At 41.1% G+C, this 27259-nt stretch overlaps 1 protein-coding gene across 3 annotated transcripts in view; it reads right to left on the reverse strand.

The window, feature by feature from the left end:
• The window catches only part of dbn1 (drebrin 1), a 128961-nt gene extending 104735 nt beyond the window's left edge, over positions 1 to 24226 (reverse strand). For 2 of the 3 annotated variants that reach the window (XM_085173718.1, XM_085173715.1), the window contains exons 1-2: positions 23997 to 24226; positions 23618 to 23907 (exon numbers count right to left, since the gene is read on the reverse strand). In XM_085173718.1, coding sequence (XP_085029844.1) covers positions 23618 to 23700 — 83 coding nt within the window. In that variant the 5' untranslated portion in view covers positions 23701 to 23907; positions 23997 to 24226. The remainder of the gene's footprint in view (positions 1 to 23617; positions 23908 to 23996) is intronic. The other variant, XM_085173717.1, reaches the window with a different exon arrangement.
• Between the last annotated feature and the right edge of the window lie 3033 nt (positions 24227 to 27259).

Below are 27259 nucleotides of genomic sequence, written 5' to 3' on the forward strand. Positions count from 1 at the left end.
GAGATGGAATATCCCTTATATGGTCATTTCAGGCACAGACGCCCCACCCACCTTCTGCTAAAAGTGTTTATGAGGTTTTCTTTCTTTCTTTCATTCTTTCTCCCTGTCCTATCCCCCAGTCATGTCTGTCCCATTTGTAGCAACCGAAAATAAAATAAAATTTATAATTATAATAAAGGGCAATCAAATGGACCAATATGGCAAGGCCATGATGATCCACTTGGTAAAATAAATCCGCTTGGCATCTTTCTTGGCCTTAAGACAACAATTCTGATGGCTAAAGATCCAAATGGGACACACACACACACACACAAAAAAAAAAAAAAGTGTTTATGAGGGGCAGCCAATCAGAAGAGCTTAAACATAAGGATTATTATAAACTGTGAATCATGCAAAGCTACTCTGACACTTTGGATTTGGTGGCCGATTCGTTCCCACAGTGGTTTCTGTTTTAACTTCTTGGATACTCTCTGAATTTAGAACAACAGCTGCAGACTGAAACATCCACAGTCTCGCCTCTAAAATCCTTTTTTGCTTGTTATCCAGGGAGGGATCTGAAAATCTGCAGAAATATTCACAAGATACCAAAACTGGAAACGAAACGACTCTGAAACAATGAGCCAGGAACACAGATGTTACTGAAGCTGTTTAAAGACTCTCACTTGCACTTCTACTGAGTTTGAATGGACAGAAATGAGGAACAACAACCACACATCCTTTCAGTCCTAGTTTTAGTAGTAGCTGCCTCTTCAGCAGCCTTTAAAAATGGTGTCAGATACATTTTTATAAGAAATGTAACCTTTTAAAAGATGCAATATTTATTAATAAAGTGGTTAAAGTACACCCACTCTGTAAAAAAAATTGCCCATGTTGACAAAATATTAGGATGGGATTAACTGAAGCCATTTCTGGGTGCGTGTAAAATCAGCCAATTTTAAAGTTGACTTCTGTTAGCAGCCGTTATTCCCCCTCATGCACGCTCACTTAGTCCGATTAGGCCCCTCCTCAGCAGGCCTTCAGTATTTACACCCCCCTCCCTCCACTGACCTCTTTAGCTACCAGTTTCAGTTTCTATCCCTTCCCAAATCCTCATGAGCTCCCTCTAAAGCTCTCTCCTCCCATCCCCCATCACCGCTAACTGCCTCCATCTGTAATTCTGCTTTCATTTCTTTATTTTCCTTTGATTTATTCATGTATGCAGGAGCTGCTTCACACACCGACAGGCTGCTAAAACAACGACTTCGTCAATCAAGAGTTCTTTAAAAAGCAAAAACAAAAAAGTAACCCATCTCTAACAAATTTAGCCGTTAAAGGCAGTTTCCTGCTTGGTGCATCAATGTCGTGTCAGTTTAGTCAAAGCCGTGCTGTTTATTGTGGTTAATGCTCCTTATTTGTCAGATCTAAATACCTGGTTAAGCGCCTCGTGTGTTTAGTGCCGCTGCAGGATGATAAATGTGGATCACCAATGTAATTTTTCACATTTGGAAGCTACAGCTGACCTGCAGGTGTGTTTCACCACACTGAGGCTCAGGTCAGCTACCAACAATAATAACCACCAATGGTAATTCAGACCATGAGTTTGAGCTGTTATAAACTATAAAATCAAATAAAACAGACAACAAGTGCAACAAACTTCCACACGTCCGGCTGTAAGTCTCATATATGACGTGCAACTTTAAGCAGCTTTGAGATGCCTGCAGTCGACACTGATGCTGCAAGCCACTCGGCAACCTTCCTCCACTTAATGTCATGTTTATTTGACATGACATTAAAGTGGGGTGATTGATGCCTGTTGTGTCTGCCTTTTGGTTTTCCATTTTAGCCAAACAGCCACATAATTACCGCAATAATTGATGCAGATAAAAATGAGTCCAATTTTGACTAAAGTGGTCCTGATATAGCTGGAAAGTAATGCCGTACTTCTTGCTGTTTGACTGAAGTGCTAAAAGCCGAATTTCCTCGGATTTTAGGAGCTTTCAAACATGATCAGAAAAGCTCAGGGTTCATTAGAAGCTGTTTCCACAGACCTGTGAAGCAAATTTGAAAACGACGTCCCCTGTTTTGCTGAAGCATCAACATCTGGAGCTAAAAAAAATGAAGCCAAAGCAGAAGCCCCGAAAAACAAGTCACTGCTCACAGACTGATGTCCAAACTAAACCTGTTTACAGCCTGCTGAAAAAGAGTTTGGGTTCCTGCTAAAGACAAGATATTTTCTTCTAACCCTGAAGTTTAAATACTATTTAAGCCACGTATACTTAATGTTATGGCTACTTTGATTGGACCTCACACGGTGCCGTTGCCACTCCACTAGCATATACCTCGCCTCCATCAGCTTATCAGACACTTCATACAATCCAACAAACAGTCTTCCTGCCTGCTGGTTCAGATCCAGATCTCTGTTGAAGAAGATGCTATTATAATTCACGCCATCTGGCCAATGTGTGAGCGGACTGGGGTTTTCTTTCTTTGGCCAAAGCGTTTTATTTATAGGTGAAATTAGTGTGTATCTGTGGCAGACTGGCTATCGGGAGAACCGGGACATTCCCCGGTGGCCTGAGGATGGTTCTGCACCGGCACACGTTTGACACGCCCTCCAGAATCCACGCATCAGTTGCGAGTCGGTCATGCTCACCTGCACTCTCACCACAGCATCACCAGTTGCCACAACAGTCGCCTAAAAGCAGCTTATATTGTGAGGTAAAGACCCTACAACAACAGAGAGAAAACCCAACAATCAAATGACCTCTTATTAGCAAGCAGATGGCAACACTGGGAAGGAAAAACTCTTTAAGAGGAAGAAACTTCCGGCAGAACCAGGCTCAGGTTGTAGCGACCATCTGCCACAACTGGAATAGAGTCAGATTCCGACCTTTCCCACATCCCACAGCCATAAAACATGGATACCAGTTTTCACTACAGTTAGTTTGAGTAACTTTAAATAAACTTTGTTGTGTTTCCATTTCAGGTGCTGTTGATGTTCTAAAGTGTGGCTCTTACAGGGCTTCCCTTTATTTACGCTGTTTCAGATCAGATGCAACACTTGCATCCTTCACCCGAGAGAACTCTGCAGATATCCACTCACATAGGAGCTTAGGCCTGTGAAGCCAAACTGTGGTGAGTCTGTGGTTTGTCTTCGTGGTGAAGGTCCGGACACGCTGACCACAGCAGCCGTCCAGCTGCCAGCAAACGCCGCGCAGCGACCCTACTGTCATTGATGCTGCTCATGAGCTCTGACACAGAAAAACAAACAGAGATAACAGCGATGTATCTGTCTCTGTCAGGCCTGTACTGTCCCAGGCAGTGTCGGTGTGACTCAGACGTCCACAGAGCACAAACGCTGGCCTCCATCCATCGCACAGAGAAAGGGATGAACTGTGTTTCTGCATCTGCAGTTTCATGAGCAGAGGAAGATGAGCTCTTCTTTTTGTTGTTGTTGGCAGGAACAGAGACACATAGCAACAACAAAAAGTTTCCAAAAATACGGATCCATCTTTCCGACAGCTCAGAATAAAAAAAGGCTGAAATAAAGCAGAGGGGTGTGGACTTAAAAAAGATCTGCTGAATGATGAAGAGGAGGTGGAGGAAGCTTCAGAAAACCTAAAATTACAGCTGCTCTCACAAAAACAACAATCCATTGATAACACGATAGTCATATTTTTTAGTTGTGACCTTTGATCTGTATGTGCTGTTTGATGAAGATGACAGTCACAATCCATAGACGAAGAGCCCTGAACAGTTACAGTCAAACTCGCCTCGTGCAAAGGTTAACCGGTTTAAAAAGCCATGACATCGGCCCATAGGTCGAAGAATGGGCCCTGTAAGCTGCATTGACTTCCAATCTGAATCCAGCCGGAGCGCCGACTGGCAGTGGTGGTGGCTTCAGGTCTGATGGCTTTTTATTCAATAAAACGGGGCAAAGAGGCATTAGGGCCCATAGGGTTTAAAAACAGGAGGAACTGCAGCGAGTTTCACCAACAATAACCTCTGCACAGGCTAAAGAAGTGATGTGCTGGTCAAGTTTTATACTTTTGGGTTGCCCAACAATTTTGCTTCTATATCGTTAGCCAACCCCAAACCCCACTTTTATACCACAGCAAACCATTTTAAGGACATTTCACAACATCTTTGACAAGAGGTAAGTTTTAGGCTGTACATAGTTCACAGGGGTTAATCCTGCAACTGTCCAAAGATAGAAAGGGGTTATCTTAAGCAGGATTGTTGTGAGATTATTAGGAAAAGGTCTGTTTGTGTAAATTCTGCAGACTGTCCAAAGTTTGTTTGAATAAAGAAGGCAATAATCTTGAAAACTTTGTCAGTTGAGTCTTATCTCTGCAACAAAGACTGAAACAGCCATGATGACTTCTACTTTGAAGTCTCAACCTGAGCAGTTTCATAAGGTAGCCTCACCGTAATTCAGCCCTGGCTTTATCGCCACAATTTTGACAATGAAAATGATTTTGTATAAATTTAAACTAAACTTTCATACTGTAAACCATCAGGAAAGTGTTTGAGGTGGTGAACGGTAGAGCAGTTTTACCACAGACATTGATTTGCTAGCTAAGTCTAACATCATTAGCCATTTCCAGGTTCAAACATTTCTTCAGATCATAAATCAAGTAAATACTGATGCAACACAGAGTTAGAACCAGTCCAAATTCTTTCAGAGTCAAAATGATCGGTGTCTCTGTTCTACCAGCTGCTACAGTAAAGTTTATCCAGGATTTATGAGATTTACCCAAGTTAGAAGTTAGCAGGACATTAGCTAGCTAGTGTCCGTCTAGCTAGCTAGCTAGTGCCCGTCTAGCTAGCTAACCACACGGATGTTAAATTATAAACATCCGTGTGGTATCTTAAAACTAAAAGATACAGCTCTTCTATAAATTTGCACATGAACAAAGACGGAAAACAAAGTACAGACAACGTTTGGAGGGTTAGTGAAGCTTGGTTAGTTGACATGTAACAATGCTACCTGGAGGCTAGCAACAACAATATAGTTATGCTAATATAAACACATAAGCAGGGAGATGGAGGGTAAGGGTTAAAACTGTTCTCAATAAAAGTTCATATTAAGGAAAAACAAACACTATCAAGCACATCAATGTGCAGTCATATTCGTTGTGTTCCCACTAGTGCTGTCAGTGTTAATCTGAAATGAGGTTAACGCCACAACACGGCAAATCTCCGTTAACGAGCTACCGCGGATCGCCCCGTGCGTGGGCCTGGACTGCGTCAACACTTTAACGAGCTAACTGCGCTAACGCACTAGTTCCCACCCATGTAATTGAGCATTGTGTGGCACATCCGACATACTGTTTTACTTTAGTCCATGACGCGCTTACCTTCAGGGTCATACGTCACATGAAAATCAAAATAGTTCCAAAGGCCAGATCTGAATGAGGGTGGGGGAGGTTCAATTTGCCATGTTGCAACGAGCTTAGCTTCTGTCTCGCTAGCTTGTGCTGCGCTCAGTGGATCTGCGCTTGACAGTGCAGCCTAGGCGGAGTAGTCGAACGCAGATCCACTGAGCGCTCAACACAGACAGCATCGTCAGAAGAAAAGTTGATAAAATAAATTTTAAAATTTGTATTGTTCGATACATATGCGTACCGAACCAAAAGCACTGTACCCATATGGAAAAGATATATATAAATCTTATAAAGTTTGTTTCTGTCTTGTGTGAAACTTGTATGAAAAGCATACAAGAGTGAAAACAGATATAAGATTCCTTGAAAAATTATATAATGAAACTTGTATGTTTTGGATACTTACTAAAACAATATATGAAAGTAATGAGAAAGTGGCCACTTTCATGAGTTAAGTCATATAAGTTTTTACTATTTCTTTTCCATATGGGTATCGAACGGTTCAATATCAATACGAGTATTGTTGCACCCCTAATTATCAGGTAACAAGATTAACATAGCTCTAAACAGAGTTAATTATTTACCAGTTATAACGCTAAAATTATGCTAAATACTGCACCAAACCAGCCACCAACAGGTGATAGCTAACATTTTAGTACAGAATAAGATCTGATGTAGGTGTAGGAACATCACCAGTGACGTCACAATACAGAACATCTGAGAGTAAATGGGACTAAAATCTCAGATTGCAGTTTTTACTACATTAGACAGATAACAGGAGGGGAATGAAGTGGTTTAAAGTAATTACCATTCAGTGGACTAAAGTGTCTAAAAAGCTAAAACTGTCCTTAACATGAGCTCTTTGTCTGGCTTATAATAAGCACATTAACGTAATTAAAGGATGGCATTTTCATGGGCTTTATCTTACATTCATTACTGCTTTCATCCCATTATAACTGAATTATTAAGAGTTCATGTAAAAGCACAGCAGTGTCAGTGGAGGCAGATCTGCACATCTGGTGCTACAAAGATAAAAGTTTGGGCAAATAAAAACCTGGGAAAGAGCAACCTTTAATAAGCATGTTTGATTCTTTTCTTGTTTCGGGCCTTTATCTGCCGACAGCCTCGAATCTGTCAAACAGCGAGGCTGAGAAAATCGTGACATGCTCTAGAATCACTTAAACATCCTAAAAACTCTTCTTTCACTCAACGAGCCGGCCACAAACACCCGGACAGACAAGAGCCGAGATAACGCCATCATTGAATTCTGCAGTAGAAGTTTGTGCCTTGTTTTACTACCACAGTATTTTACTGCCATATGTGTGCAAGTCTGTGTGAGTGATCTCGAGTATCGTACTACACTTGGCAGATGTCTCGATTAACTTGAACAGGCTGTTCGTCTAAATCAGACTCGAGTTGTGATTTATTTTTTTCCCACTCAGAGCTCCAAAGAAAAGAAAAGTGACATTTCCAGCTCTGAGCTGACGACAGGAATCAGACTCAGAGCAGCAAATACAGACCAGAGGAAATGGGCACGTCTAGTCTGTAATGGTGAACGGTCAAAACCCAGCATCTCGGAGACGAATGAATGCTGATGTTGGACACACTCGATGACTGGTTAGTTTATTAAAAAACAAACCCTGCGCAAACTTACAAAGCCGTCCACCACACCTACAACTTATCCATCCACCCTCCATCTGTTCATCCAGGTCCAGTCTAAGCTCAGACCTCCTTCTCTCCAGCTCTTCTTAAGGGACACCCCGATCCAACCGAGAGACACCTCTCGAGCGCGTTCAGGGATTTCCTCCCGACACATTCAAAGCACTTTATCAAAAACGCTCAGGAGGCATCACGGTCAGATGCCCGAGCCACCTCAGCCAGTTCCTTTAGGACTCATCACAGTAAATCATTTCTGCTGCTTACGTCCTTAAATCTTTCCATCACGACCCACAAGTTGTGACCACAAGTGAAGGTAGGAACTTAGACTGACCAGTAAACGAATGACATTCCTATTCCCTCTTCACCAGAACAGGTCGTTACAGCATCCTCATCACTGCAGACGCTACATCATCAGAGATCCTTGAACAGCTCCACCCCTTTCCAGCTGAGAAACATGGCCTCAAACTTCCATGATGGACGGAGGCCATCAGTCGATGGAGCCAGTAGAAAAACATCAGGACGAGATCCTGAACTCGATTCCTGAAAATTCTTTCCATAAAGATATTATCTTCTATTAAAGTAGATGGATAACGGGACTGCAGTGAACCATCGAGCAGTAATTAAAGATTAAAACCCCCACGACTCCAATCGTCCAAACAATCCACTGACACAAATCATTCAACTACTGAAACTACACTGGATATTTATTAGAAGAGTGCCTATTTTTAGATGTTTGTGAGGAAACGTTTGCACAAACCTGCTCTTTTATTGCACGTAATTCAAAACTAGGCCAGACTTAATGTCCAGCTCAGCTTCTGATTCCAGCAGGATTTCCACAGCTTCAGCTTTGAATTAGAAACTGACCAGCAGAGCAGCGTTACACTCAGATCTATGAGGGATGTATGGACGTATCTGCATAACGAAACAAAGAAAGTCTCTCACATCATATTTGGCTGCTTTCTAACTGCACGAGCCAGCTGAGCTCTGCAAGTTCGGTTGGAAATTCGATGTGTGAAAGCAAAGCTAAAAATATGAGCTGATTTCTCTTTTCTGGCCAATTTAATCTCGCTCTCCTTCTTCTTCGTTGCCTTCTGCTACCAAACTACGAGGGCAAAGTGCAAATGACTCACAGAGAGGAAAGTATTTCAGAGAAGCTCCGAGGTTACGATCTGCAGGCTCTCTCTCCTGTACCTCGACGCTCCCTCGTTGAACTCCCTTTCAGACGACAGCCCGACGCTCGCCTGGAGTTTCATTTCACTCTACTGACACTCAACGCTTTTCTAAAGTGGACTCAGCGCTGCTCATTTAACAGAAACCCAGCTTTCAGCTCAGCGGGCTGTAGCAGATGTAGACACCTATGTTCACTCGTGTGTTCCTTCTATTCCCCCTGCTCCATATTCATGTTCACACAAAAGAAAACTAATTATTCAAGAATCAGCTGGTTACCTCTAAGGTCTCTTTTACAAGCTGCACAAAAAGCTTAACAATTGTTCATTTTGGTTTTTCATATATCAGTTTGCTGCTTTTCTCTGCTGTTTTGCTTTTTTTGTCCATGTGAAATGAATATTTTTATGTTCGGGTACCAAAGAAACAACACGGGGACGCCACGCTGGGCTCAGGGAAACAGCAGTTTCTATGTTACAGACTTCTTAGGTAAGATTTAATGATTAGCAGCTGCAGATCTAGTAGCAGTAACACGCATTCGAAACTAAATATCTGTGGTTTTAATATTAAAGGTCAATTGTGCCTATTTTGACAGCTAGTAGCCTTAGGGTGAGGATGTAATGGAACGCTTCCCAGCATGCAGCCGTCCAGCGGTCATGAACATCAGCTTAACATTTTGTTCTAGCGTGTTCCCCCAGTTTAATCTGTGCTTATTTCAGCCAATTATGTTCTCCAATAAACGTAATGAACCTCTCTGTTGGAGAGGAAATCGTAGCTAACCATTTTTGGGTGTTGATGGAGAGTTTTTCTCTGCTCAAAATCAGCCTTTAAAAGGAGCACGTGCACAAGTTTTGTCCATATATTTAAGGCACAGAAAAACTAATGTTTATAGACTTTTAATACAATCATGGTGGTTTTCCTTTAGGGGCCGACAGCTCTTTCTACAGATGCAATTGAATCCCGTTGATGTAATTTGGCAGTATTAATATTCACGTGTATGTATTCACAGACTGCTAATATAAAAAGGATACTTTTAATGACCAGTAGGGGGAGCCTGCACCAAGTTCTGACAGAAGCCAAATTACATAAAAGTCAGTCAGAAAAAGAACCTGTTTAACGCTTGTTTTATTACTTCGATAAACTGTTTATGATCTTCATTATTAGTTGCAAGTCTCTTTCACTGCAGCATGATGTTCATTCTGCAAATTAAGTTTCCATTTTGGGGTAAAATAAATGATAAAGCAGGTTATAATTTAAGCTGTGGCTGTTAATGGAGTGATCTGCCAATCAGGACAGGGCGTAACAGTGCCAAGTATTTCATGTTGAAGTTATTTTATTTTTATTATATTTTTTTTATTGGACAGTGTTTATTTGTTCTAAAAGACTCTCAAGGGCAAAAAGAGCTGTAAGAAAAACTATTTAAACAGTAAGTACGATTACATTTTAAATTCCCATCTGTGTCATGCTCTGTAGATCTGACAGAAAAAGGCAAAACCTAAACCAGAAATATCAGTCAGTGAGGAGGGCAGATCAGCAGGGAGGTACCAGGGGGAATTTAACACTGACGGAGCGCAATACACTCCAATAAATCTCATCTGAGGCACATCCCTTTGAAAACACTCAAATCCAGTCACCACTGATATCAACTTTAATCTGACTGGAGACCTTCCCTGGCTTCCAGATAAAAATAAAAAAATACAGGTGAAGGACTCTCAAGCATCAGTACAGCTCTCAAAAGTGTACAGAACAGAAACCCCCTCTACTTGTTAGCATAGCGAATGCCTCGGGTCAAACACAGCCTTCAGCACCAAATGCCCTAATTGGTTTATTCTGCATCCCAAATCAGCCTCAAGCCTGTTTGCTTTCAGTCTCCACATACTAACAGCCTGTCAAATAAATAAATAACACACTTTAAGAATTACATTTAGCTTCATTTCCAGTCCACGAATAAGATACAGATAAGATACAGAAGATACATACAGACAAATCTGCCTTTTGTATTCCATAAAAGTGGAGAAATTTGTCTTTCAAACCACCCAACATTACTAATCCTGATCTGCAGAAATGCTAATAACACCAGTAAGGCTTTCCCCCCACACATCTGGCAAGTGAAACATCATCTGAGTGTCAGATTATCCCCGTAAGCCCTGAAGTCTGTCTGCCTTTGATTTGCTTGTTTTATCTTCTGGACCACGACGTAACGTCACCCTCTTCATTCCTCATCATGACGCTGACCTCTGCCTGACTCAGCTGCCGCCCGACCTGCCATCCAGATTTCCTTTTGAGATGTTTACTGAAGGTTACGACCACATTCTGGCACTTCAGCAACTCACCGGTCAGAAGAAAAGAAGGAGGAAAGACACAAATGCTTCAAAGTTTTGACCGTTGACATCATAATCCATGTATGAACAAGTACTGAATGAACCTTTTGGAGGTTTAGGATGCACTTTAACAAAAACCTAAAACAGCCCACGCAAAAAGAATGACACATTAATCATTGACTGGAGCTGTAACTACTAACAGAGGCTAACATTAGGCATATCTTCATGGTATTGTAGTATATCTATCTGCCCTCTTGACCCTGCACTCATTAAAGCTTTCAATATTCATGGACAACTCTAAAAAGCTTTAAAAACGTACTTGGGAATTCTTAAACAAAAGATACAAATTGAGGAAAGGGACAAACTTAATCCAAATTAATCCAGGAATTCAACACAGGATTTAACATGAATTCTTTCTGGGTATATTTGTACCTAGCTAGAGTGCTAGCATACCAAAAATATGTTCGTGCTATTCAGGGCTTCTACGATTTCTTTCCACTTCCATCTTTATTACTGAAACAGAAACACATTCCCCATAAATATACATCTACACCAAAGATGGCTCTCCTCCACAAAACAACCAGTGAAAACAGGAAACGGCTAAACCAAAATGTTAACACGTTTAGCTTAAAATGTCACCTTTAGCCATACTTTTAGCTGATAAATTTCAGCTTTTTATTCATTTTTTACCTCAGAATTTCAACTGTGATTGACTATCCATATTATTTAGTAGCAATTTCAGCTGTTTACCTGCACTTTTAGCTAAATATTTAAACTGTTAGCTATACCTTTGTCTCATAGGGTTGTTTTTTTATTCCTAATTTAAGCTAGCAACTTAAAAGACGGCACATTATAAATTTCACAGTGCTTTATGCAGTTATTGTGGCAATAATGTCTTTTCATTTTAAATACCCACTCAGTTTTTCTACATGCTGTTTTATGAACTGTTGACTGTTTATTTAGATCGTGGCTTGATTCTTTCCGAAATAACTTCCTGTTGCCAAGATGGCTGACGACAGAAGGACGAAACAAGTGTATCAAATCATTTGTTAGTTTTTTTTAATCTGTTAAATAATTTTATACTTTCAGTTTACTATTTACTCTTAGCATAACATTAGGTTTACCATTCACAGGTTATGCTTTGCCATTTAATTAACCTTTCAGCTATTCAATATAATAGCTGTTAATTTCTTTACATGAACCAAAGGTAACTGTTCGGCTATGTTTATGTTACATAACTATTCTACTTGTTACTTGTTAATTTTAGCTAACAAAATTAACAAATAAAATAGCAGCTCTTAACTGGTAGCTAACTAGAACATTCCCTGATCAGTTTTATATAGACGTCACAATAATTAAAATGAAGAAGAATTAGCAATCATCGCTGTTAACTTTAGAAGGATGTTTATTTTGTTGACATAATGGAAAAATGCACTAATTGAAGGACGCTGGGACATTTGTTCCCTGAATTTATCCTTATGGCAGAGAGAGTGCTTATGCTACCCGGGGGAAGGTGCTCCCTTGAAGTAAACACCACAGATATGACAAACTGCAATATGGCTGACTTCCGAGGTAGGTATAAAGTAAATCTCCCTGCACGGAGATGGTTACACTTTAGAGGTGTAGCTACACCTCTGCATAGGCTCCTGTTACATAACACTCTGCACATCATCCCTTCTTTGTGGAGCAGCTTACACTCGAGCACGCCAGGCTTACATAAAACAAACAGCGCTACCAGCTTCCTCTATTCTGGACACTGTCAAGAGGCCTCGCTACAACCCACTCTTCAAAATTTACATAATTAACCCTATGAAAATGATTCATCCATGAAAGCAAACCCACTGAAATTAATTGATTTCTTCATTAAACTAACACCAATTAAAAGGGTCAGGCCTCTTTTCTATGTTTTTTTTCTCCACTTTCTTCTCATATCTTGAGGCAGCATTCCTGCTTTTCAGTTCCATCATCGCCTCCCTTTCCCTCGCTGCTCACACTCCTCACTGCTGGCTGCCTCGAACGTCACTGACATGATTTATTTAAGCTGATTCTGGTGAAGCAGCCATCAAATCTCACTCGACTTCACAGCATCAGCTAAGTTCCTAAATATAAATGTCAACTGTTAGAGGAGGGGGAGGAATCAGAAGTAAGAGAGTGAGAAGAAGATGAGAGGAAGGAAGAAGAGGCACCGGCCAACTATAAAAACACCTACATCATTAAATGACAGAATTAGTGGTTTCCAGCCTTTTTCATTTGTAATGCTGCCATCAACACCAACCTTTATGATTAAATAAGACAAGAAGTTCAAACTAGATCAGCAATACTTAGCTTATAAATGGTAATCTGAATAAAACCGCTCTCTTTAGCTGACTATCTTAACTTCTAAATATTAGCTTAAAATACATCTGCCATTAAACAGCTCCTCATTACATTATAGTGACCATTATAGTGAACTTCTTAAATGTGGTTGTTAACCAACAATTTCACATCTACATTTTCAGTTAAACATTTCAGCTGCTAGCAATACTTTTAAGAATTATCCATGACATTAAGCTAACAACTGCGCTTGTTTATTCATACCATTAACTTACAATCTTAGTTTTCATCCACATGTTTAGCCAATAATTTCTCTTTTATAACATATATTTTATTGATCAATTTCAACAGTTCAACAGCAGCTGTTAAGATAAACATAAGATAGTTGTTAGAGCTGCCATTGTTAGCTAAACATTTCAACAGTTTATATATACGCTGAAACTGGTAGCTATACTTTTAGCTGAAACTGGTAGCTATACTTTTAGCTAACAGTTAAAATTTAACTGTTAGCTAACAGTTAGCCAAAAAATGTTAGCTAACTGTTAGCCAAAAAATGTTAGCTAACTGTTAGCTAACAGTTAGCTAACATTTTTTGGCTAACTGTTTCAACTGCTTTAGCACTCCAAACATTTGTGCTTGTTAGCTAACAGTTGTTTAGCCAGATTTTTAGTTGCTACTTAACTATAAAGAATATTTTTCTCTAATATTTTAAACTTTTACATTAGCATTTTTGCTAGTTATTGTTTAGCTAATAACTGAGCTTGCTAGCTAAAACCTCATTAGTTTATTTGCCCTATTAGCTAAAATATAAACTCTTGGTAATTAACAGTTTAGCTAAATTTAAACTGTTTTAACCATCATGTTTTTAAAAAAAAAATCTTAACAGTTGTGCTTGATAACTGAACATTTCAACAGGTTATCCACACTTTAGCTAAATATTTAAACTGCTAGCCAGATTTTAAACTAAAATATTGATTTGAATTATTCTGATTTTAAAAGCTTACTTTGGATATTTGAAATCAAGTCAGAACGCAATAAATAAATAAAATTCCACTTTCTAACATGCCATACTGGTGAAATTTATGCGGAAGTTTCCAAAGACACATATGCATATTTATAGAAGACATAAATAAAACAAAGACACATTTCTGGTTGTAAACCAGCCTTTTCTTAGCTCTGTATATTTTTGCTCCTGTAAGTGAGGAAGCTGTAAGCGAGTGCTGAAGGATGATGTCGACCTGTGTTTTATAAAGCGGCTGTGATGAAAGTGAAAGCCCGTGTTTTTGCATGTTGTACCACTGACCCTGTTCTATATTAATCTGAGAGAGTGCAGCGAGAGCGGCGAGATCACGGTGAAAACACAACATGTCTACTAACTGCTCTCAAGGCACATTAATGCTCTCTCTGCTGAAAAACAGAGCAGATGATGATGAGACAAAAAGAAAGAAGGGGCACATTCAGGAGGTCAGAGATTAAACCTCCAAATCTATTTGTCCTCAGTAGATGATCCATTAAATGTGTTTTTGGTAGAGGGTAGGGTAACTGCTCTGGACGAATGCAGGACCACAAACCAGCCATTTCCTGTACAATCTGATTATTGCTGTCATGGTCGTTTGCAGAGCAAAGCCCAGTTTACCTCCCAGACATGCAGCTTTCATGTTTACGCTTCCTCTCACTGACATCCTGACAGACTGTCCATGACCTGCATAACTCACACAGAAGCCATGAAGTACCATCTCTGAGCAGCGACATCTTTTGTGGTAATTCCCAATAAAGTCACGTCTGTAGGGAGCCATTTTCCCATGACGACACGCACACATTACCAGTAACAGTTCACATACAACTTTACTGTAATGTAGAACATGCAAAGCTAGTACAGCGCGTCATCTTTTGGTATGTTCAGCTCATTCAGGTTTCTCCTTCGTCACCTGCCTGTAACAGGTAATAAGTAAGAACTTATTAAACTACACGGCCTCAGGCTGTTTCCAGCAGTGTTATGTTTCTCCTTTGACCTCGGCTCTGCTGTGAAGCATTGTTTGGTCGACCTTGAATTCAGACCTTCCCGAGGGGTAAATAAACAACTCGCGTTAAAATGATCTCAGATGGAAACATTAAATGTGAGAAATAGGCCAAAGTGTGTGAGCAGTCCAACAAACGTCTTCTATCTGAGACCAACAGACTCAACCTGCTGCTCAGCTCCTCTCTCCACCATTTTCTTCTTTTGTCTGAGGTGACTCGTCAGGTAATGGCTTCCTCGAACAGCTGGACAGGTCAAAGGGTCGTATGACAGCAGCCTGCGGCCAATCAGCAGCCACTGAGAGCGGTTTGTGGATTTTGTGATATCGGATAACCCTGATTCACCCGCTGCCCTTTTCACAGTGTCACCTTCACCGCAGTCTGACATTTATGGTTCAAGAGGTAACATTCCTTTCTTTTAGCTTCAGGGAGCGGATGAATTAATGATAAACAGGCTGGAGAGGGAATCTCATCCTAATGTTCACCCTTCAGGAGTCGCCCATTACCGCTGCCTGCAATGCTCTGAGGCAGTGAACAACCCAGTCTTATCAGTTTAAAAGCCCTCGTGCTTTAAAAATGATGTAACATGCTTCATATTTGCCAGAGCCTCCTCCCGCACATCACCGTCTCTTTGAGCTCTTCAGTCTTACAAATTCAGTCCTCATCAGTTTTAGGCAGGTCGAGATACACAACTGGAAGTTTTATTACGTTTTTGTAAGAGGAAGACAACATTTTAAGTTACCTCAAAATTTTGAAATGCCAACCTAAAATTGTGAGTTACAGATGCAACATTCAAACTTCCATGAACATGTTTACAGCCTGCTACAAAAAACTATTTGTCTCCAGAGTTCATTTATTTACAAATTTACGACAAATATACTTGAGAGCAAAGTTTGAACTGCATCAAAGTGAATTATTAATGCTGTGAGAATGAATGCTGAAACCGTTTTGTGATGTCCAACATCTAATAAAGCGTTTTGGTTAGTAGTTATCCATTTAATATCACCGTAAACTATTCGTGCTAACCGAGCTAGTTTAGCAAAAAAAAAAACATTAGCTAGGGCTGTGCGATATGACCAAAATCTCATATCCCGATATAAAACATCTATCGTCCGATAACGATATAAATCACAAAAATGTAACATTTTCTGTAAATTCTGTGAATCTCGGGCAGCTCGACCTGCGTGAAGTGTTTCCAGCTGCGCGTCGCGTACCTGCAGTCGAGTGTTTTAACCGATGCATGAAACGATACATTTTTAGACATAAGTTGTAACGGCGCCGTTTTCTTTGTATTTATTACACGGCGTGCTGCGGGGAAAAGCCTGTTCTAACGTTTGAGTCTAAGGTTTATTTTTTAGCACCTGACGGCTCTTTTTTGCTTCTCATCCGTCCATAATCTGCTCTTTCACGCGATTCCGTTTATTTTGAAAAGTCTCAACTGGATCTTGAGTTTTATTGTGAAAGGTTTATGTCGAACAAGCGGACACGTGGTAGTTTTACCGTCGTTGTTGCTAACGACAACGCATAAAAACAAACGCTTCCGTCCGTCCGTAGTGTGGTTATGTAAAATATAAGAGAAAGAGAGAACTTTAAGAAATTAATAATAACTACAGTGACCATCAAAACGATGAAAAAATATTGCCGTAAACAGTTTATTTTGCGACACCACGAAACAAACGATAGCGTAAAATATAATAGTATTAAAACAAATGTAGGGTCTCAGAATAGAAGAACACAAACTAATGAGTGACAGGTTTTACTATATCAATTTATATACAAGTTTAATATAGTTAACACCCTATACATCAGAGTTACCATTACAAGCTAACTCTGCTAGCATGCATTACCCAACAGGAAGCTTTAAACAAAGAAAACACTTCAGGAAATAAAAAATAATTTTGATCATTTTTACTAATTTCCACTTTTATAAAAACTGTAATTCATACATTTGTATTGATTTTCTTAAAATTTAAAGTAAGTGCTACCTTTACTCACAAGCTAACTAGCTGTTAGCTAGTCCTCAGCTAACTAGAGTCCCTGACCTGAACCTTTAGACCGTGTTTGTGCTGTTAGTCCCTTTTTATTTTAATTACAAATAAATAATAGCACAGCTTGTTGTTTACAGCCCATCAATGCTTTATTTAACTTCTATATTATCAAAGTATAACTTCATTTCACTATTATTTTTCTCCATCTTCCATGCAGCTGACGCATACAAACACTTATTCCTCTAATTCTGAGTTATTGGTAATACTTTTACCCAAATGCAGCACTTCTTAAATTACAAGCAGACATTACAAAGAAAGTTTTTTTTCGTTGCCTTTCGTTTTTTACTTGTAGTGTTTTTAGATGTCAGGACTGCTGGTGGATGAAAAATTTTTTTTTTATAACAATAATGTTTTCTTTGGTCTCTAACATGCACTTCGGTGTCTGTTGCACCACTTCCTTAAAGCCTGATTAGATTAATCTTTGAATGAAGAAATCAAGAACTTTACACTCTAATGTAATGCCACTTTTCCCCGTGGTACTGAATACTGATTAGGGAGTGGTGCGCAGTCGTGCCAACAGCTCTGTGAGGCTTTAATTAGCTTTCTAACATGCTCACAGTGGTGATGCTCGATTTAATCAGTCAAAAACCAAAAATAATGGCACCACATGAATCGTAAGGGGTCACTAAAGTCATCAGGGTTAATCCTGAAGGAGCTGTCTGTGGATGCGAGTCTATAGTTTCTCAGATATTTGAATTTGACTAAATCAGGAAAGTAAATTTTTGGTAATTTTACACTTAAACAGCACTCTCTCTGCATGTCTTTGTCCTTAGGAGTGACTGTGTTTGCTGCTCAGGATAAATCCATTTACCCTGACGCCATCATTAAACCCAAACTCATCATGCAGATGTTTCCTTTGTGTTGATGCTCCGAGCTTCATGAAGTCTAACAGAGGCCTCGTCTGTCCTGTTATCAGCAGGGACGAAGCTTCACGCTTCTCCCCGACCGAATAAGCGATGCTGCCGACTCATCTGTCATCTGGATGCCTCCCGCACGTTATCACTTCAACTTGCTGCTCTCAGATGCTCGCGGCTGATGGCGTTCTGAAGGCCGAGCCGCCTGTGACGGACGAGACCGGAGGCGACGACGAGAGCGAGGGGGAAGCTTGAAGTTCGACGGATGTTCGAGCGAGCGAGGCCGAGATAAGACCTGTTCACAGGGGACGAGCGTGATGTGAGGGCGGCGTGTAATTAACGAACAAACCTCTACAGCTTCCTGACCGAGTCCTGCCACCGACAGGACGACAGAAACATTTACAAGAGACGACGACGGAGCTTTTTCCAAAAATCATCGATTAGCCTGCTGAACGTTTCTTTCCCCGATTCATCGTCAACATTTGAAAAACAAAAATTCGTTTCATGATGGATGGAAAAGGACACTGCTGCTTTCAAATAATGTTTCTTATTAGAACACAAGTGACGTTTAATTCGATCATTTTTATTATGAGGCACTCATCTCTGGGAAACCACACAGACGGATGCAGACCACAGGGAAATACGTTTACCCTGTTTAAGGTGGACTGACACAAAAATAGCCCCAAACGTCTAAATTCCAGAAAAAAAAGTTATTTCTGTTTGCAGTGAAGGTGACGTAAAGCTGCTGGGAGATAAATAAACGCATTATTATTATTTTATCGACAAAACCAGGTCAGAAGAACTCGTCTTGTTTGGACTGGTGAGCCCGAAAAACCAGATTTGAGGAGAGGCTCCTGAGACTGCATTTATCCAGCTCCTAAATCCGCTCTGTGGGAAAGCAGAGTAGGGCAGAGGGCGGTGGTGTGGAGGGTGTTTGGGGGGGTCCCGTGTTATTTGGGGTCAGCGTGTTTGGAGGTTTCTGCCTTTGTTCGAATCCCATCAAGTGTGAAAAACGGGGGCAGGCCTGAGGCCCTCCGCATCGTCTCTCCGCCCCGCCGGATCATCCCACTAAATCCGAACGCCGTTATAGGAAACGTTAACCTTTCAACCTGACAGCTCGCGCTCGCACGAGCAGTTCAGCTGACACAAACACGTAATTTACACTTTTACAGTTTGGTGACGCCGCGAGAGACTCGAGGGTGGAAAAAGCATCATTTCTTGCCTCCATTAACACCTGAACAGCGACGTTTCTGCACCCTCGGAGAGCTCGTGTCAGGCTGTGACGAGCGCACATCTCCGGGAACAGAGGTGGAAATTTGTCCTCGATGTCTGTCTTTGTATCGATGACGAAATCTGCTGTAAATAAACCAAAAGCAGCCCAACAGCTCAGTTTTTGAGCAAACCTCCATATTAGTGAAACTCTGATGAACTGTAACTGTAAAAGCATTCAGATTCTGTTGAATCAGAATCTAAAATTTTGGTTCCACAGACCTTTAAATGAGATTATTAACGATGCAAACAGCAAACGTCATTCCCATCATCACGCTGCGGACCCCTGGGGTCACATCCCACACTGAGCCTTTCGGCTCTTTGATGATTCAGCCGGTGAAACCGTTTGAATGCTGCAAATCTCAAAACCTGCTCAAACAGCTGTGATGAAGTTTCTTACTTATGAAACAGAAACATTCACGTTTCCTCGTGTGTTACAGTGACTGAAGCTCACGCTGGGGTCAGACTGCCGCACATCACCTGAGCGCTGAACCCCGATCGCCTCACATGTTCAGAGAGCACAAAGTGCACTTTGGCTCTGCAAATAAGGTTTGTTTGTTTTTTCACAAATGAGCGTATTTGTTTGCAGCCACTGAAAAAGAGTTTTGGTTTTTGCTCCACATGAGTCCAAACGTTGAGTTAGTGACTGAAAACTAGAGGTGGGAATCACCATACATCCCACGATACGATATTATTGCAATTTTTTAAAATATTTTGCGATATTCAGATTCTGTACATAAAGGTAAACTTTATCAATATTCATTTTCTCTAATATCAAAGTCTCACACTCAGTCTTTCTCTCATTTCAGTTTTATTGTTGACAAACTGAACGGTTTGTATTACAGTCTAGTCCAACTTAACTGAATCAACCATCTGGTACAATTATAGCTATTCTGAACTATGCAGTTTATGAAAACTATGCAGCCCCTTCAGCAACTGAAGAATTTGAAAGTAAATTAAAACAAAATATAATTTTACATTAAATCAAAAAGTTTTAAACTTAATTAAAATAAAACATGTCTTAAATTAAAATAAGTAAACTGTCATGTTTATTGCTGCCAAAACAAGTTAAACACATTTGGACAGTGAAGGAATGTCAGGATTCTTGCTCAGAAAAAGGATCAACATGCTCTGAAGTCAGAGCACAAAAACCTTTTTTGTAACAAAATATCGATTTCTGCTGTCCCTGTATCCATACATTATTAGCAAACAAAATATCACGATGCTACACAGTATCCATTTTTTCCCCACCCCTACTGAAAACAGTGACAAAATAACTCAAAATTCAAAAAAACGTCCCAGATAGTTACCTTGTCAAACATTGTCACACAGAATAACTCAGAGTTCAACAAGCTGCCCACAGACACTTCAATATACAACTATAGAGTGGATCCTGAATCTTCCTCGACCTCCTCAGCCACAGAAACCAGCGTCCACACTGGACTGTTGGTGGGTGGCTGGAATATTTTTGTCTGAACATCAGGTTAGGTTAACCTCCACCCTTCAGCTATAGCCTTTTTTTTCTACCTTTTTGGAAAAACTGTCAGATCTAAAGGAAAAGATGGATTTCAATGAAAGGTACCCTCCATCCACTTTCCATCACTTCAGGTTTAAGTCAGGCTGAGGCGAGAGGGCGGGCACACCTGGACAGACAAACAACCGTTCATGTCTACAGCCAATCACCAGTTAGCCCCATGAAGGATTTTGGACTGGGTGAAGAACCTGTAGAGACACCAGGCTGGATCTGGACCCGAGACCGTTGTTCCTGCGAGGCGATGGTGCTAACCGCTGGACCACAAAACCTCTAACTCCAGCCCAACCCTGCTGACATCGCTGGGTGAGGGCAACATATTGCTCAACTGTAGCTGCAACTATACTACAACAACCAGAGCGACTCCCACCTCAGGACGACGAGATCACATGGGTTTAATCATTTATCAATAATCAATCAATGATCTGGTTTGTGGTAACACTAAAAAAAGCCTTCGTGTTGTTGTCGAAGCTAATCAACTAAAACTACATTACCATCCATGAGCACGCCCCCTTGTGGACAGACTGAGTGAGGCGGTTAGGCTTCCTCGTGACCTCACCTGGCCTCACGACCTGCAGCAGATGGCTCAGGTTCATGTTTCAGACTCAGCGTTTGTGTCCAAACAACCTTTAACAAAGGACACCTCTGATTTTTAATCAGGGGAACAGGTGGAGCTGTTATGACTGCTGCCTTATCGTGTTCAAGGACAGAGGCTGGAGTTTAACATTAAACCTGCAGTTTAAGTCAAATATTACCTCCTCTAAGCTAACCAGCTCCTCTACATGCTGCAGCTTCTGAAACTAAACAAATCGGCTCCTTCCCCTTTTTGTTCTGAGTCAAACACAAACAGAGAACAGGAAGGACGTGCCGGCACCAAAACCAGGCCGAGGTTTCTGAAATTCCTCTTTTTTTCTCTGGGATTCACCTAAAACGTTGCTGCTCTGGATTCACAGGTTGCCGGGGAAATTCAGCTTGGTGACCTTCCTACTCGGCTACGAAATGACAAACTCTAAACCTGAGAGTGCTTTTGGTGTTTCAGCACCAAAGTCCATGCAATAAACATTTACTTTAATACATCACTGCAGCCAGTGGGGCTGCTGATCTGTGGGGGTGAGTCATTGTTAAACCAGTGAGCGCTGGTCTGTTTGCCTTCTTCAAAGACAGAAAACCTGTTATATAAAATTCCAAGATTAGAGATTCAAGCCTGATCTTTGTCTGTTAATAAATATTAATAGTAATGTTTCAGTGCAGCAGCTCCAGATGTGGTGGTTTACACATCTGCCAGCAAAAGGTTGCTGGTTTGATCCCATTAGGGAGCAGCTGGGAGCAGTACTTCACATACACATAGTTTTACTTAGGCCATGGTTTGCTGTACGGTAGCCTAGAGGTGCCAAACACACCTGAAAACTGATTTCTTCATGTTTTTGATATCAGACTGATATCAGATTTTTAAGACCGATACTGATATCTGGTGATTTTACTGATCTGATATATTGGCCGATATTCTTTTCTTTCAGACATTTATTATGTATTTTTATTTACTCGTTTGCACTTTGCCCAACTCAACACTCACAACATGGCCGAAGGGCGCTTCTCCTTTCTCCTCTTTACATTTTTATTTATCGGCCGCAGTAACTGCCGATACTGATCGATCAACAAATAGCCAAACGTTATATTTCAGTAAACAAAATCACTTCAATGATCGCCTTGAAGTCAGGAGAGTTTTAACTCTGGGCCCGCCCACTTCTGTACTGTATACTACTATTCTTATTGTATATATTGTATATCTTATTCATCTGTTCCTGTGTCTCTCCTGCTGCTTTGAGCATGTACATGACAAAAGAATTTCCCTCGGGATAAATAAAGTTGTTCTTATTCGTATTCTATAGTTTCAGATCACCACACTGCTGTTAGTCACTTCCTGTTAGTCACTTCCTGTGTTGGTCTCCTGTTCAAAAATCATTTTCCAAAATGCTAATTTTTCCTTTTTTAGCTGTTCCTGCTTCCTGTCGGGCTTTTGTGAAATGTTATTGTTTTCTTAAATCTCATGTTTTGCATTTTTTTGATTTAATATTTAATTGTTTTGGGGGTTTTCCCAATGTTGTCACATTTTTTCCTGGAATGTCGTGAGAAGTTCCAAAGACTCTGGTTTTGTTTCTTTCCCTGAATGTTGACGGGGTTTTCCTACACACGACTAAAAAATGTTTTGCTTGTAATTGTGTTTTTATTTTGTTTTTTACTTTTCTGTTCTTTTGCTTCATAGTTTTACGTCTTTGTTGTATTTTTGGTTTGGTTTTGTTTTTTTACAAAACAACGTCCAGTTTGGTTTCACTGTTGCGTTTTTTTTTTTATTTGATGTTTCTAAAAAGTTGTTGCGTTTTTCTTATTGTCGTTATGTTTTGCACCTTTGGGCCACCGTACAGCTCGGCAGGCCAAATGAATAATTTTTGACTTCACTAACTTCCTTACTGACCCTCTTGCACCATTTCCCAGTGCAGAAACGCCACAAAGGGGGATGATGGAAGCCTCCACCCCTTCTTTCCCCTCCTCCCTCCATCCCACCCACCGGCCTCGCCCCTCTTCCTGCTGGTTTAAGGATGCAGGGGCTCATCAGTATCTCTGGACCACCTCTCACACACACACACACACACACACACACACACACACACACACCTCTGCATCACTTTGCACAAAAGCCTGAAATTGCTTCCAGCTGGGAGTGAAGCCGGTCCCGGCGGACTGAAAGCAAACAAAGCGCATTTTACGCGCACAGTGGCGCACATTTCCCCGCTGAGTCTGCACTGCGGGGCAGCTCGGGACCCCCCCGCCCCCTAAAAAAAAAAAAAAAGACCTGCAGCTCTCTGACACAAACTCTCTGCAGACCCGAAACAACCGCACCCCCCTCCGTCCCTACTTTACACCAGCTGTACTGACGATGATGATGAAGGTGGTGGTGCCCCAGTCCTCCCCTGTGCATCCTCAGCGCGCAACAACCCGAACAACGAAACCCCGAGAGGAGCTGTGAGAGGAGCGGGAGCAGAACCAGGAGAGGACAGGAGAGCAGGGCCGCGGGACTCACCAGTCGGTGTCCGAGGTCTCGTCGATGACGTCCTGGTAGGCGGTGAGCAGGGCCAGCCGGTTCTTGCCGAGATTCACAGCCATGTTTCCGTCCCTGCAAGCATCCAGCCGCTGCTGATGGAGAGAGACTCGGAGTGAGACTACAGGAGGACGACAGCAGCAGCAGGGGGAGGAGGAGGCGCTGACTGGTGGAAACAAAGAGAGGAGCGCGGTGTCCGCGGGGTCCTAGCGCCGAAGACCAGCCGGTCAGCTGTCCGATGGGTCCTAGTGCCGACCTTTCAACTCCTGCAGCTGCACAGAAAAGTTAAAGTTTAAATTTGTTACATTATTACTGTTACTGTTTAACATGCGCTGGACTCAGATCGTCTTACAGCACTTACAAAAAACAAGGAGCTCGAGCAAAGAGGAAATATCAGGTAAAGAAGGTCAATAAGTACGAAACCAGGTGTGAATGTCAAACTTGCTGTTTTTCTTTAGGTTTGCTTGTGAACAATGCTCTGCTTTCTGCAGTGTCACTCAGTGTTTTAATTTGGTGAACCAAAGACAATCTCCCACTGATGTGGATAATAAAGTTTTTTCTATTCTGTTCTAATCCACTCTGGTCTTTCCCTGTGACATCACACAGGTCCAGGAGAACAAAAAAAACTATGTGAAGTGAAGTTGTTGGCCTTACAGGAGTTACTGATCTCATTATGTGAAGCATTTCCAGCTGGAACAGCATCAGGTGAGAGTGACCTGTGATGTCAGCTTTTCTGTGGGCGGGGCTTTAACTGGTAAATGGAGGGTTCCTGAGCACCCAGCATGCCTCACTCACAACAGGCACCTTTCTACATCTAAGTGCTTTTGGTCTAAGATCCACACTGATGAGCACATCAGGATGATTGGTACGCAGACTGGAGCAACCGGGAATTGAACCACCAACCTTCTCATTAGCTGATGACCTGCAGAGTGATGAGGAGTCTGTAATCTTCCTCAGAGTAACACATGAAACATTCTGTGCCTACTTTCTGTTTTCTGTAAGTTTCTCTGATCTGAGTTTGGCGAAATAATCAGGTGGAAGCAGGTAAAACCTGCAGTTCCTCTGGTGGCCACCAGAGGCTCCTGTCGTAGACTTTCACATAAAAATGTTGAACTTTACAGCAGAAATAAGCACGTTTACAGAAACAGTTTGGCTCTCTGTGGATCATTCCCTCGTTTATAATTGCAGCACGGCAGGTGATTGTTTTTAAAACGCTTCTTTTTTAACTTGATTGAGGCTTCAGGTTTGGTGTGTGGCTCCTCTGGTTAGAGCTGGAGCTGTTAGCCTTGGCTGTCTGGAGTCTGAACTCGACCTGCGGTGCGAGTTTGTGCTGCGTCCTTGAAGTCTGTCCTCTAAGTTTGGGTGAATTAAAGTCTAAGAGTTTGTTAGCCTGTTATTTAGCTCTCAATATTAGAGGGTGCAGTGTCAGTGTGATGCATTAGCTTAAAAACCAGTCTTGCTAGGAGTAGCTGATCACTTCCACCCTCTTGTCCAAATATGGTCACTTCCAGCTCCAAACAAACCAAGATGGCTGCACTTAGACTTCAAACTGTGAGTGCAGCAACCAAAGGTGGCCTCCTCCTCCTCCTCTTAGCATTCAGGACTTCTTCTTTCTGTGGATTAAAAACCTTTTGAGGACTGTAATGGGGGCATCAACCACTTCAGAAGGAGCCTCCATCAGCCGGGTGGTGCATCAGTGAAGTCGTCTGGAGGCATGTGGGTCCCATGTTTTCTTAATAACAAGTCTTTCATGAAAACCACTAAGTGGCAGAGCTGCCCGGTAAGTTTGCCTGTTGCTATGGATTCCAGCATGGCGGTCCTGTTTTAAAAAGCAGATCAGATGATGAGCGCTGAGGAGCAGCTGGAACAGCTGACCTCTGTCAGCCTCTGTGGGCTGATTTGTTTGTGAGGTCAGCAGGACCTGATGACGCCGCCTCCTCGGACCAATCCCTGACTCAGACCGTCTCCAGTAGTGATGGGTCGGTCGCGAACGAAATGGCTCTTAGAGCCGACTCTTTCAAGTGAACAATGCCAGATTTTTTGTTCTTTCTCTCACTTTTTTCGCTTCACGCAGTTAGTCGCATTTCATTGTGTTGTGGTTTGCAGTGTTTTGTGTTGTTTCCTTTTACATTTGCTTAAAAGGAAAGATCTGAATATTGAAATAGTTAAAAGCTGAATTGTAAATAGTTGAGTTTTTTATATTATAATTCATTTTTTTACATTTTGTGTGGTGTGAGTAAATAAATAATATTTATATATTAAACATAAATAAACATTTTTTTTACATTAGTAGTTCATTTTGTGCATAATTTTATATTGTTGCTGATAATAAATTAATTAAAGCAACAAAACGACCTGAAGAGCCGCTGAAAGAGTCGGCTCTCTAAAAAGAACTGGAATTCCCGTCACTAGTCTCAGGACCGCTCGCCAGATCGCACTCCCAGTGTTTTGTGGATGGTTTGGAGGCAGTTTGTACATGAAGCAGGAAACAAGCTGAATACTGAAGACGGGTGAAGTTAACAGTTAAAACCAGTTAATTATATAAATAAACGTTTAACATGTTTTCAGGCAAGAATGTAGCTGTGTAAACCTCAAATATCTGCTCAGTTTATCAAGACACCACATATTTTCAAAAGCGCTCCGACGTTTTCGGAGACGTCTGTTACCCACTAGCTCGATAGCTAGCCGGGAACACCTGACTCCCGGCAAATCATTTTCAAACCCACCGCCGTCTTTCGCTACTCAGGTTAAACATGATATATAAGTCACTTAGATAACTAAAAATGTTATTGTTTGGCTTTTTTTTTAGTATTTTATTTGTTCCTGAGTAAATCGGTTTGGCTGAGATTAAAGTTATAGTTTTTACACAGCTGAATAAACGTCAAGCAGACAGCTGATTATCAGAAGTGTGAGATGCTCCGGTGTCCTGTTATATTTTAGATAGCAAGGAGTTTATTAAACTTCACCGAAACAATCTGCAAATTTCATTAAAATTTATTTTTAGTTAGCACATACCTTAAACACTTAAAACTGTAAGCTAATGATAGTTATATAAGAACAGATGCTGCTGGTGCAATAAGCTGTACGTTTTACGTCCAATGGATGATGATCTGATTAGTCGACTATCAAAATAATTGTTTGTGGCAGCCCTAACTATAACACAGAAATTAAATGTTGAGTCTGCTTTCTATAAATAAAGTTACATTTGAACATTAAACAGTTTCCACAGATTGTTTACCTGAGCCGGATTTTGTTTTTTAACATGTATGAATTGTGTGTCATCATTCGTTGTTTGATGACGTGTCAGACTCATCGCTGTTACGCAGATGTTTTTAAACGTGTTGTCGGTCAGATCAGCAGGACGGTGGGAGGTCTGGGCTTCGAGTGGATTCATCTGTGGACCAAGTGAAGCACGACTTTTTGAGAGAACAGAAACTGTGAGATCAATAATTTGTTGGACAAAGACTTTTTTGCAGTTTTGCTTCTTAACAACATCACAGTGGATTTCAATCAGTCAATACATGATAGAAGTTATGAGTGAACTTGTAAAAAGCACAAGTTCTTATGTGCAGTGGCTAATTTTCAGGTTACCTGCTGAAATGTGATTGGTTGATGTTCCTACGA

This window comes from Neolamprologus multifasciatus, chromosome 10 (assembly GCF_963576455.1).
Source record: "Neolamprologus multifasciatus chromosome 10, fNeoMul1.2, whole genome shotgun sequence".
Lineage (NCBI taxonomy): Eukaryota > Metazoa > Chordata > Actinopteri > Cichliformes > Cichlidae > Neolamprologus > Neolamprologus multifasciatus.